This window comes from Chenopodium album, chromosome 25 (assembly GCF_948465745.1).
Source record: "Chenopodium album chromosome 25, dcCheAlbu1.1, whole genome shotgun sequence".
Lineage (NCBI taxonomy): Eukaryota > Viridiplantae > Streptophyta > Magnoliopsida > Caryophyllales > Amaranthaceae > Chenopodium > Chenopodium album.
Window position 1 is genome coordinate 16723544 of NC_137858.1, and position 14120 is coordinate 16737663.

General features: G+C 33.3%; 2 protein-coding genes and 1 non-coding gene across 3 annotated transcripts; 1 reads left to right on the plus strand and 2 right to left on the minus strand.

Annotated features, from left to right (window-relative positions):
- Nucleotides 1-501: 501 nt before the first annotated feature.
- Nucleotides 502-6037, minus strand: LOC145615035 (uncharacterized). The gene is made up of 5 exons (XM_081670115.1): nucleotides 5612-6037; nucleotides 1994-2108; nucleotides 1820-1901; nucleotides 1277-1328; nucleotides 502-910 (listed from the first exon to the last, which is right to left on the minus strand). The coding sequence occupies exons 1-5, from the start codon at nucleotides 5963-5965 to the stop codon at nucleotides 848-850; spliced, it is 666 nt and encodes a 221-aa protein (XP_081526241.1). The 5' UTR covers nucleotides 5966-6037; the 3' UTR covers nucleotides 502-847.
- Nucleotides 6038-6952: 915 nt separating this feature from the next.
- Nucleotides 6953-10073, minus strand: LOC145615148 (UDP-glucuronate:xylan alpha-glucuronosyltransferase 2-like). The gene is made up of 3 exons (XM_081670219.1): nucleotides 9710-10073; nucleotides 8726-9371; nucleotides 6953-7948 (listed from the first exon to the last, which is right to left on the minus strand). The coding sequence occupies exons 1-3, from the start codon at nucleotides 9932-9934 to the stop codon at nucleotides 6996-6998; spliced, it is 1824 nt and encodes a 607-aa protein (XP_081526345.1). The 5' UTR covers nucleotides 9935-10073; the 3' UTR covers nucleotides 6953-6995.
- On the plus strand, nucleotides 8156-8228 carry TRNAR-CCU (transfer RNA arginine (anticodon CCU)). The gene has a single exon. It is a non-coding gene; the product is annotated as a tRNA-Arg (tRNA).
- Nucleotides 10074-14120: the final 4047 nt, after the last annotated feature.

Below are 14120 nucleotides of genomic sequence, written 5' to 3' on the forward strand. Positions count from 1 at the left end.
ATACGCTCAACGAAACATGTTCTGTTATGGAGGAATATAGATTGCCCAACATGAAACGGCTTTTGGAAATGACCAAAGGGATCTAAGCTGCATTATAACATAATGAAGTTCGCTGTACCATAACATACATTGACACTCATAGAGCCAAGGGTCTTTGCTCAAGTGTATATTCTGAATAGCTTAGCACTGACTAATATTCAGTGTAATATAGTTGCGTTTCTTGGAATGCTTGAATTCATTTCTCAACTTTAAACCATTTTGTATCACTACTACACTATAATTCCAGAAGTATGTATAAAGATAGACTAGATTGAATTGAATATCTCAAATTTGTTGTTACTAAAAGACTTGATCATAGAAGCAGAATCAACATATATGGCCCCTGATACATGAAAGCGATGAATGAGGTCTCTACCGAAGGTTAACATGGCACAAACAGAAGTGAACAAGATAAAAAAGGAAAGAAAGATGAAAGAACTGAACCGATATACAGTGATAAAAGACTGTAGAAGATGCCAGTATGTACAAATTTTGTAATGGTTTACACTTTACAGTTATGATCTAATACGAGCAATGTACATAAAAATTACAATGCGAAATGTTTCATGGAGCTCTATAAGGGTTTCTACCTCACCACACATTTCCTTTCTCACTTTCTAATGATACAACATACGTGGTATATGTCCAATTACAAACCTAATTATGTTCATCAATATTGGCAATATACAAGGAATGGCTTTTAGAACATGCATCAGCCCCTGCACTCTGTTTCTGTCAAAATGTCGCAAAACCAACAGAAAATCACTCCAAAGTCATATAGTGATTCCAGTGATTCCATGGTCATTTATCAAAACCGCTCTGCAAGCTTTGGAAATCGCTGCAGCAGCCATGTAACACCTCTGATTGCAGTCTGTTTAGAACCACATCACTTTCAGAATATATTTCACTATAATACTATGTAGACAATCATTCAATAGCAGGGAAGAGCAATATCTTCATAGTAAGTCCCATCCAGCCTACTTTTAGGCTTCCAAAGGAATTTACTAAATCCACAAGGCCACGGATTTTGGAAGATCACTTCAGGTGAGCTACACTCTCGAGGGACTAGTAACAGGTATGACCATATGACAGTACGAGGTATAAGTGCCTCAGTTAAGGTTCAATAAAGCAGATTGGTTTGGCTAAAATGATAAGCTGGTCAATATAGTGAGGTATGATGTAAAAGAAACTTAAGAATAATAGATCAGTTGAAAAGATGTATCAACTTAGAACTTACCAAAGCAGATTCTCCAGGTTTAATTGCAGGTTCCACACTGTCTCGAGCATAGCTGTTTTATAAACAGAAAACATTCATAGTAAAGTGGTAAACATCTGAAAAAGTCACTTTCTACACAAAAAAAAGCTATGGATACCTAGTACACATTCTTTCATAGTTACCTCAAACAAACACTCACCTCCTATTCCCTGACATAATTATATTCGAAAAAGTTAATATGTTTGCTTGAACTCCTCATTTCATCTCTACTCGTTTCACCTCTACTAGATGGAAACAAAACAATGCTAGATCCTATGTTACTTGAACTCTTCATTTCACCTCTACTCGTTTCGGACACTCGCCATTAGGACATGGGTAGGACACTTGGACACTTCATTTTACACCAGAATTATGGAATTGTTTACAAAATAATTGAGTAGGACACTTGGATGCATACCGGACATGGAACTCAAATCCAAGTATAGACTAGATTAGATCATGACACAGACAATATTGATTATATGTTTAGCTAGTTATCAAGAAAAGAGTAAAAAAGATACTTACATTATTTGTCGAACGCCATTAATTACCTTCAATTGATAAAAGCTGCAACCTTTGCTAAATGGAAAAGGTCTTCCCTTCCATTCTGTCATTATTTCTTCAGTGAGTTGCATCCAATTGTATTAAATAACATAGGAAGAGAAAGAAGAACAGCAATTCAAATAAATTCCAAAATACCTAGATGCCATGTCACACCAACAGCCGATGAATCTTCCTCAGAAATAGCATCAATCACAAACTGCAAATCTGTGCTGACATAATCTATGAATTTCCCAAAGAACTCCAGGATAGACTGTGGAAACCAAAAAGTAAAATGTAAAGTTTCTTAAAGGAAGAAATACAAAGATTGGATTGACAATTTTGATAAGATCATCGATAAAAGTTGTGAATTATAAATTAAAGGAAGATTTCTTTTACACCATTTAAACGCGTAAATCTATTTGATAGCATTCTAGAACCATCTAAACCCATAGATCGTAATATTTATCAGAAAGTACTCATGTAGCATCCTTGAACCATGATTGTTATGCAACAAGGTGAACAAGCACACATTGCCTAAAGTCAGTAAAAGCTACATAGCTATGTCAGCAGTCAATTGTTAGATGCACCTTGACTAAAAAGTCAGTAAGATATGAGATTGGCCCACAATATATTCCATTGCCTTACATTTTAGAAGAGACTCAGAGTCACAGTTCCCAGGACTGAACAAGTGCCAAAGTTTATTACTAGGTTATTTAGTTATGTAATTAAGGTGGTACTTCAATAAGCAAAACATGTCCAGCAGGTTTCGTAAACAGGACTAGAAGAGATTACCAACTATCAGAGGTCCTTATTATTCATACTAATCTTATGGACTTGGATAAAACTTCATTGTAAATGACATTTTCTAAGGCGAATTCATAGTCAACACACACCAGGAATTTATCATACCACATAATCAATTGAATTTTAAATTTGCTCAATAAAAGTCCTAAGATAGCTAAAAAAAGAAAAGTACAAAAGGAAAGATTGATGGATATTAGATGATTTTCAACATTTAGATGGATGAATAAGGTAGGAGATCAACTAGAATGAAATGGAGCCTGGAAGGATTACAGATTCATTTTGTTATTTGATTCTTCTCTTCAAGGTGTCTAGGACAGAGCTTGTTAGTTTGTAGGGTATAAGTAGATAGTTGTCAGACTTGTCATGAATAGACCTGGTTATTGGGAGGGTCGGGTCAGGGTCGGTTGCGGGTCGGGTTAAAGAGGGTCACATTTTATAGGGTCAATATTGGTTCGGGCCAATGCAGGTCGCGGGTCAATAGCGGGTCGATAATGGGCGGGCCTACAAAATATCAATTAAAAAAAATATTGGACAAAGCCATTATTAAGTATATATGAATATAAATTTATCTATGTAATTATTTTTACATTATCTATTTTCTTTATCAATTAAATTGGAAAAACATTTTGGCCCTATATTGACCCTGTCCAATAAGGGCCATGTCCATTAAAAAACCCTTTAGGCTTGGCCCTGACCCTATTATCATTGGGCTACCCTACCCAATAACCACTTCTAGTCATGTATCACGATAATTTTTTTATTTTTGTGCTTCAAGAATTAGTAAGCATTAATCAGTATAATATCAAGGGTCTATGAGCAACACAGTAAAAGCATAAATGACTAGAATAATCCCACAAAGGTATGTACTAATCAGTAAGATTCCAAGGGTCCATGAGCAACACAGACAAGGCATAATGACTTGAATAGTTGAATTACCCCACAAAAGTATGTATTCCAAGGGTCTATAAGCAACACAGAAAAGGCATGATGACTTGAATAACCCCACAAAAATATGTATTAATCTGTATGATTCCAAGGGTCTATGTGCAACACAACAAGGCATAAATGACTTGATTTACCCCCACAAATGTATGTATTAATTAGGATAATTCCAAGGGTCTACGAGCAACTCAGAAAAGGCATAAATGACTTGAATTACCCCAGAAAAGTATCTATCGATCACTATGCTACCAAGGGTCTAAAATGTCTCAATTTAACTCATAAAGCAGTCTGATATGTTGATAATAAACTAAAAACTGTAACAGAGGACTAACTATTAAATAACAAACATAAATCACTACTGATCACAAGCAAGGACTAGTAGTACATTCGAATAGAACAATCAGGTGGCACACAACTTAGGTAACACATTATACCCCCTGAATGTGTGGTTTTCACCTACAATCCATAAAAAAACTTACCCCTATCCAGGAAAGAAAAACGAAAAATAGTTAATTTCCCTTCCCCTTAAACTAAATCAAATTCTTTGATACTTGAAACAATTGGAAGAAAAATGCAAGTTGATTCCTTCCCATCTCTCTCTTTCACTCCTTATTCAAGAGTATTTCATTCTTAAAAGTCATTCAATTTTCTCCCAAAAATGGCCACTAAATTTTCCAAGAACCAATAATTTCCTTACATACACTTGAAAAGGGACTAAAAATCCATTTACGAATATTTGCCTATCAAACTTGATTCAAGTACAACTTTTTATATGCACCATGTTGACTCTAAGGCCCCGTTTGGTTTGATGTAAAATGTTTTCATGGAAAGTGATTTTTCCATTTTTTCCCATTATCCATTGTTTGGTTTGTGGAAAATTCCATCTTTAATGATGGAAAACAATTTCCTTCACAAAGCAAGAGAAGCCACTTTTTTCCTCTCTCCTCCTTACCTCCTTTTTTTACTTCCCTCTCATTCACCTTTACATTTCTACTCCTATTTTTTATTTATCTTTAACTTTCTTGTATGCAACCAAACAAAGGAAAACTAATTTGCAATTGTGCTTTTCCTTGAAAACTAATTTTCTGTTGAAAATGTTTTACATTAAACCAAACGGGGCCTAAGTACAATTTCTTACTTCGTACATGCACCGAGGTGTACACCGTAGGCGCTTGAGTTTAGATGCCACGTGGCACCTTCCTCAATTAATCAAGTATTTCATTAAAACTAGTGAGTAGCCCGAGCGTTGCCCCGGGTTACTACTTTTATTAGTTGTGCAACTGATGTTAATTTTAAGAGCATCTAATTATAGTGTGTGTGTGTATGTGTCTTCAATACTTTATAGTACAATATTATTTATTGTGCAAGGTAAAAATATAATTGACAATTAGTTTAGATGGTTGAACAATAACCAATCTTTTAAGAGGTTACGTGTTCGAACCTTCTCATCTATATATTTTTTTCAATGTAGTTGAGACAACATGGAGTATTGTTGTTTGTGTGGATGACGTGGCATATTAAGGTGTTGAGTGGACGACGTGGCATACTAAGAAATTGAGTAAGTGACGTGGTGAAATAAGGGAGTCTACGTGGCGCATAGACGTTTTTACTAACGCCTTTTAATATATTAGTATAGATAGATATGAAGTGGACAAGGTTTGAACTCAAGACCTCAAGTTTCAAAACTATATTCTAGCTATACCATATTATATGTCATTTTATTAAAATTAAATATAATTAAGGATTTTAATCTTGAAATTAATATAGTAAAAACTACGAGTACTTGTATAAATTAATAGAAACCCTCCATCTCTAAGGATGAGAAAATTCCAATCATAAATATTAAATACATATAATCACTACATTTAATTAAATTAGGATCCCGGTAATTAAGCCTTAATCAATACAATAATCTCCACATAACTATCACTCAACAAAATCACATTTACTCACAATTTAACCATAATTGAATTACAAATAGTGAAAAATTTAAATATTAATTTATCATTTAAATAAAATAAAAATTACCTTTCGACCAACAAAGGGTTGAGGAAAGATAAGATCCTCATAAACACAACTTTCAGAAATCAAGGGCTCGACCGCGGCAAGATCATGGCGGTTGATTCCTCCATAGAAATTTCTGACAACATCAGCACCTGAAATCAACGGTGATGATGAAGGTGGAGTAATTTGATCAACTGAAACCGGTTGCAGAGAATTCTCTAACGAAGAGGCTGTAAATGGAAGGTTCCTGAAAGTTCTAGAAGTTGGAGGAGAGAGAAAGAAGAATGAGAATGAGAGGAGATTATTGTGATTATTGTGTGTTCTGGGTTTGAAGTGAAGAGGTGAGTTGAAGCAGCAGTTGCTATGAAGGAGTGACATTGTTGCTTTGATTATGATTATTTTATCTGATTAACTGATTTTTTTTTGGGTATTTTAACTGAAATTTTAAATTTGTGTTTTTTTTGTTTGGCAGCAAAGTAAAGGCTCTAATATTTCCAAGTTTGGGGTGGGGAATGGGGATGGCTTGTTCAGCCACAACGCCCACAAGACACGAATGCAATTAATTTAGACCAAATTTGATATCAGTTTTTAGGCCAATTAACTAGATTGGTAAATAAAAAAGACCTTTAGCGATAATTTGTTAAAAAAAACTAACCTTAAAAGACAATTTGGTAAATAAAATAATCTCAGGCGACAATTAACCCAAAAAATACAAAATTTTTCGATAAATTTCTCGCGAATGCTTAATTTAGTTCGTTTTTCTTGTTATTTTACCAACTCTTTTTACGGAAATAACAATTAGAAGAGAAAAAAAAAACGTTAAGTATCAATTTTCACTTAAGTTTCATACCCCTGATAACGAAATTTTTTTAAATATGGGTTGGAAATTTTTTTTAAAAAATTTCGTTACAAGGGGTACAGTATGAAACTTAAGTGAAAATTGATACTTAACATTTTTTTTTCCTTCAAATTGTTAATTCCGTAAAAAGGGTTGGTAAAATAACAAGAAAAACGAACTAAATTAAGCATTCGCGGGAAATTTATCGGAAATTTTTGTATTTTTTGGGTTAATTGTCGCCTGAGATTATTTTATTTACCAAATTGTCGTTTAAGGTTAGTTTTTTTTACCAAATTGTTGCCAGAATAAGTTATTTTACCAAATTGTCGCCAGAGTAATTTTTTTACCAAATTGTCGCTAAAGGTCTTTTTTATTTACCAATCTGGTTAATTGGCCTTAACGGTACGCGAAAACTTGTTTGAAAGTAGAATATATAATGTACAACTCATATATACTCGGATAATCCACACCTCTACACAAAGATAAGTTACAAAAGTGTGAAATGAATTTGATAAATGAAACCAAAACCATACAAAAATATCATTTTTCTACAAAAACAAAACCATTTACTTACAATAATTCTTGCTTAATAAACCTTCTATTATCAGTAATATTGATTTTCCAATGATCCCCATTAATTTTTAACTTGTTGGCTTTATTCCTATCCCATTCCAAATCCCTCTTTCTTAATTTAGTAAGTGCACAAAATTTTTGTAACTTAACATCCATAGAATCATGCAACTTCCACCATCTCTTATGTGCAACATCACTTGCGTATATATGTTGATCAGCCACGTCCCAATTACAATCGTAATCTCTATAACATAACCATGGCTTCAAGCCTAAGTAATGTATGGAGTATAGCTTAGGAGGATCGGCCTCGAACAAGTGGTTCTTTACACTTGCTTCTAGTGAAGAATTCGACCAAAAGTTCTTTAAGAAGTTAACACGCCTAGGAAGGCGGTGCCACCACACGAAGACTTCGTTTAAGAACCCTTGGTCTCCTCCATTGTATGAAGTTATTTCCTTACGTAGACCCATTAGGGTACGGAATGTACAATTTGAGGGTTCGAGTACCATGATCCCTGAATTAAATATTGAGCCATCATTACCTGTCGCGGTTATTTGTGGGAAATGGAATAAAAGGTCTAGGTTACGTAGCACAACTATGTCTGAGTCGATAAAGACTAACTTGTCATAGTCCGTGAGTTGCCAAAGCCTAAACTTGGAGTAATTGTACTCATTGTACGTGCCCTTCTCGGCTCTAGGGTTTCGAATTCTTTTTATGAGTCGAATCTTCCAACCAGCCGCGACTAGAGCCTCTCGTTTAGGGAGGGAGATGGCTTTGTCTATGAGTATAACTAGATCCCGTTTCGTGCCGGTTTGAAGGAGGCTTTGTGCTAAGGTGATTGCACCACATACATAGCTTTCAGATGAGTGTAGTACCGTCACATAGGCTTCTCGTTTGGTTGGTTTTCTTGTGCTTTCTTCTATGTTTGATGCATCATATACCTCATTTACCCCTATCATCATCAATTAACAGACACAATAATTAACAATTAATTCTTAATTACTAAAGATCACTTGTCACAAAAAAAAAAAAATTTTTAATATAATCACCAACTTTGCTACTTTAAATAAAGTGACTAATAACAGGAAGTATAATATGGCGTGTTGTAATATACGAAGTATCTAAATATACTCATTTTTGTAATAAAGGAACATCAGAAGCGTCTGTAGCTCAGTGGATAGAGCGTCTGTTTCCTAAGCAGAAGGTCGTAGGTTCGACCCCTACCTGACGCGGTTAACACATGTTTTTGCTTTTTTTATGTGAACAATGATTTTGCTACTTTGTAGTTTGTATGATGCATAATTGATTATATCTGACATGTTTCTAATCACAGCTCATTTTTAAATTACTATTAACATGAAATGATACACTTAAACAATGAAAGTAATGTAATATAAACACCTAACGCTTATAAATTATGGTAACACCACATCAGCAATGTCATGAATAAACAAAAGATTTCCTAAAAGTTAAGGAAGCACTCTTAAACTTCTAGTAAGTTTAGTCGATTGCTCAATGTAACATGTCATAGAAATATTGATTTCATTCTCATCGTATGAGTAGCATATCATCAACACAAGTCAAGCAAGAACCAAAACAATTTCCTACAAGATTATATTAACATGTCCTAAAGTAATGATTGTGTTGAGCTAACCTATATAAAAGGCCAAATAAGTGAGATTAGCAAGTAATTAAGCATGCAAATAGAGTAAGAATTAAGCATATATACCTTGTCCCCACAAAGGCAACGCCAAATTACATGAACCCATAGGCAAAGAAACCCTCTCCTCAAGCTTCACCATTTGAGGCTCATAGTACCACCAATCTCCTTCTCTTCTTACCAAATCATCACACCTAAACAAATCCAACATTGGCCTACATTTACTCAACAACACCACCTTTGTCCTCCCATACCAATCCCTCCTCCCCTTCTTCGCCGCCATGTTTGCAACTATCAAATGAACTTGTAGCCTAAACATGTCCCTTGCCCACCCTTTCTCCGGGAATTTACAAGGTAAGTTAGCCACCAACATGTCTAGATTTCCATACTCCTCGAATGTAGGCATCGGGATTTCAGGACATAGAAAACCTTCATTCTCTTCTTCCTCGTCGATCCACTCAGGAAAAAGGTGTTTCCACTCGAAAAGCTCCGAGACCTTCTCAAAGGGGACTTTAACTATTGTGTCTCCATGTTTTTCCCATTCACTAAGATCTTCATCTTCCATGTTTATTGCGCCGATTTTCATTCCTCTTATTCCCATTTCTTGCAAGAACTTTGGCTTTTCTCTTCTTGCTATAGTCTTCTTAGGGCTTATCATTTGATTTCCTCCTTGCTCTTCTAAGACTGCTTTCATTTTGACGCCACTTTCAGCTGCCTATGAAAATCATCAAAGTTTAACCAAAATGAGTAACAACAAATCGTAGTTTAGAGTATGTTCATAAATAACTAGCTAGGGTGGATTATTAAGTCTTTAAGGACAATTATATAGACGAGATTTGATATGTACTGTTTTAAGTATCACCTAAAACTTTAACCAACTAAGGTAGTTGACATCCACACACTACTAGAACTTATAGATTTATGACATAGATCAAAAATGACCCTTACCTTTTTATTGTGTTAAATTTTATTAAAATGTTGACACCCCAAATTTTAGATACACTGAACACCACTAGGTTGATCATTTGACTGTATAGGGTAAGCTCACCTTACCTTGTGATGACATTCTCGTAAGGAACACCTTACAAGGGATGACGACGCGACTTTATCTTGATATGCTGATGGGGAAGATGGTCGGAGAAGAAGAGTGCAATATGCAACAAGAAAGAAAGCAAAGAAGATAACATTGATTCTAATCACTAATGCTTTGGATGGTGTTGCCTTCAAGAACATCTTGTATAACCCAAGCTTTTCCAACAAATTGTAGGAATTTTTCATAGTGTACAAACCACAATATAAAAAGGGAATCTTAATAGGTTAAGTATATTGCAAACTACTTCTTATAGTTTTTATGATAATATATAATTGCTCTTAAACTAAGGTTTAAATCATAATTAGGAGGGATATATGTAGTGGTTAGAAGAAATAGTAAGTGTAATTAGAGTAAGGATTACTATAGAGAATAAGCTAAGGATGATTGGACCATTGACAAATTTCCATGTGTCTAATGCCGGCCTCTTCTTTTGTGGTTAATTTACCTTGCATTCCTTTGAAGATATATTGATGCTTATTTTTCATGCAGTTGGTGCTAAATTTAAATTTAAAATATAGAAAATAATGAGCTTTACTCATGTAGTTGGTATCAAGATTGTGGAGGACTTGTGAAATGTCTATTTTGCCCTTTATTTGTAGTGATTTACAAATTGCCATGTTGCATGCAATTTTGTTTGTATAGAAATTCAGATAATTTTGTAGTTAAACATCTATAATATGCACTACATTTGTATTTAGTACATGTGTAAAAGAATAAGAGAAGATGCATGTTTAATAACTTTCTTGCTCAGGAAATAGTTAGTAACTGCATGTCTTCAATGTTCTTTTTGGTTACTATTTGCTCACAAATTAACAAAAGGAGGCCACCCCAATTAATCTCCGTGATAAACAAGTTACGTTTATTATTGAGCAAAATTGCCAAAATGTGAGGCAAGTAGCGGATTTGCCCATTTTTTGTCACAAGAGTTACACTTTTGCCCCCGTTACAGAAATAAACTTGTATTTTTCTCGAAAATTTAGGGCCTGTTCTCTTCAGCTTAATTTCTGTTCAGTTCAACTCCAATCAGTCCAGCTTCAGTTCAGTTCCTAATTTTCATCTCTCATAAATAATTCATTTCAGCTCTTTCAGTTCAATTTAGTTCAGTCAAGTTCAACTACAATCAGTAGTTCAGTTTAGTTCAGTTCAGCTCATTTCAGTAAATCAGAACAGGCCCTTAAAAAACTTTAAATAGTGTGTACATGTGGACAAATAGGAACTGATTAAAAGCGGATCCTTCATACTTCCTCAATTCTTTTACTTGACTTGTTCTTTTTATCACGCTTTCCAATGTAAAACTTTAACGATTAATAATTTTAATTCTTTATAAGTAAAATTTATAAAAAAGTTACATATTATGATAGTACTTATCGAGACGAATTTAAAAAAATCTCACACGAATATGTTTTTCGTTATATATTATTCACAAAAGACGGTCAAAGGAGCAATGGTGAATAATGTAAAAGTCAAAGCGGGTCAAGTAATAAAGAACGGGGGAATATAAGATCAGGTAAACAATTAAAAATCATAAGGAAACATAAAATCTAGTAAAAGTGTACATAATACAAGCGAGTCGACATGCATGAAAAGCATAATAAACATTATAAATTGAGGTATAATTATTGATGTCTTGATAATTATGAACATTTTTATATGCACCCAAGTGCACCCAGTGTTAGATGCATCCTATGCATATTGACATGTTATTGCACATTTCCGGGTGCATATAAAAATCTCCCTGCGGATGATGTACTAGTAATTAAGGATTACCCAACATGAAATTGTAATTGTTATTTTTGCCTTAAAAGATACTCCCTCCATGTTTTTTTAAGTGACACACTTTTCATTTTCGGCCATATTTTTTTAAGTGACACACTTCCTCTTTTAGAAATTCCTACTCCCTCCGTTTCAATATGATAGTCCCATATGGAATCAATCACATAAAATAAGAAAAGAAAGATATTTGGAATCTAACATTAAAGTAAAAAACAATTCATAAATAGTTTTGTCTTCTTTAAATTTTTTTTTATTTTTTTAGGAAACTGTCAAACATGATTGCAGAATTCAAGGGAATAATTTTTTTACTTAGAATCATGTCATCAATTCACAATTAATGAATTTAACCAATCAGAATTTCATATGCATACAATAGGAAATAAAAACTAAGTTAAAAGTGGAATACATTCAATATGGGTTGATCTTTTTGAAATGCCCAAAATAATATATGGGACTAATAAATTGAAACGGAGGGAGTAACATTTTAATAATATATCTTCACCCCACTATCTCTTACTTTATCATTTCTCACTCCTTTCATGGTCTCCACTTCCTCTCACATTATTTTACTTTATCATTTCTCACTCCTCCAACCTACCCCACTAACATCTTATTTTATTAAAGTCAATAAAATCTCCTAAAACTTTGTGTCGATTAAATTGTGTCACTTAAAAAACACGGAGGGAGTAATCATTTTGCCTAGATATGTATTCGTCTAGCTAACTCTAGACTCTTGATGATTGGCAATGAGGTGATTAAGGACGAAGGAGAAGGGTAAAATGGTAATGAAAAACATAATGATAAGCAAAGAAATGCGTGGATTGGCGTTAGGAGAGCTTTCAACAACCAATATAGTTGCAAGGTCACCTTCTTATTGAGGAGGGTCGCTGTTTTCTGCTAACCAAATCCTTAACAAGTCCCCACATGGAAATCTCTCCGCTGTTTTCCTTGATTATATTATGTTATTTTTACACTTAATGTCAAAATATATTTTACTCCTAGAAGTGTCCATTATTTAGGCACCTTGATTGGGTTTTCGATGAAATCTAGCCGAGTTTATTTCAAATTTGAATCATGCTAAATTGTTGTGTCTATATAAGTTGAAATGTGGACTAAGTTTTGTTAGGATCAGTTTTGGATGGGATTGCCGAACCATTTTTTGACACCTTTAATTACTCCCTGCAACCCTATATGTTCTAAACTTCTAATAACATCCATTAATCTATAAAACATTGAGTTTTAGAATAAAGAGAACACCATTATTACAGATGACTTCTGAAGTAACATAGAATATTAAAGGGGTTGGAATAATACGACAGTAATCTACAAGGTTAATTTTAGATCTTTTTCACTAATTCTCCTAATTACTTAAAAATTTAATGGGGTAATGTAGGCAACGATGAATATATATATATATATATATATATATATATATATATATATATATATATATATATATATATACATGTGAAGGGTTTTTAGTTGTTTTTAATAAATTGGTTGTTATTTACAATAATAAGAAACTTAATAATAAAGGAACAAGAAAAAGTGTACTTTTTTACGAGCAATGATAAACAATTAGAACCAAAAAAGGTGTCATTGTATTTCACCTAAGCGTAAAGGCAACAATGCACCTTCATGTCGGATACGTAAATTGGACTGTTCTATATTGATAATCATACGCTTCAAAGCTAATCCCCACTCATTATTATAATTTTGTGCACTTTTCATTATAATCATGATATTAATAAACTTTGCCATGATAAGTTGATAACTTAAACATGATTATCATAATTAAAACGGATAATAAAGCCCATTTAATAATACGAAGTACTTCGTATGTGATTTAAGAATAACTAATGCACGCATAATGTATACTAAATTCTGCATTGGTTTCAAAGACCATCATCAATTAAAGAATATCCAATTATTAAGATATGATTTAATTTGATGGAGTAAGAATGTATAATGACAAAGTTGGCAATCTCTAACTCGGCACAACATAATCATTTTTTATAATGCAAAGTTATAAAAGAAATACAAATATAATTTATAAATAAACCGTTTTAGTTGGTTAAAGTCTAAAGAAGTGATACCTGTTATCTCTGGTCGTATTTCATCTACTAGTATATGTTTAACATTTGTGGCTTGATCCCTTCACCTAAAACAAAAACAATAGATTTTGGTTATACCAAATCAACACTGAAGAAAGTATGAATTCAATCATTTAAATTTTGTCTTGCTCTTCACATAGCCTATATTTCGAAAAAGGAGTTTATGTTTAATAACATATATGTAGTATAAGCAAATACAATAGAGATTCATATAGTTACAACTCTTACGACAAATATGAGAATTTGTTAGAGATCTTACGATATACAATTTCATAATATCAATTTTTATAATTTTAACTAGCAATTGGTATGCAATTAGATTTGTTAATGGTTACATTTATATGTAAGCGTGTGCAAAACTCTATTGTTCTAGCAACAAAATGAGGTGATTTTTAAGAATATTTTTTCCTAATTGAATCAAAAAGGAAATTTGAACGAAAACCGTATATTCCTAACAAATAGAGAGAAAAGTTGAAATTGGTCA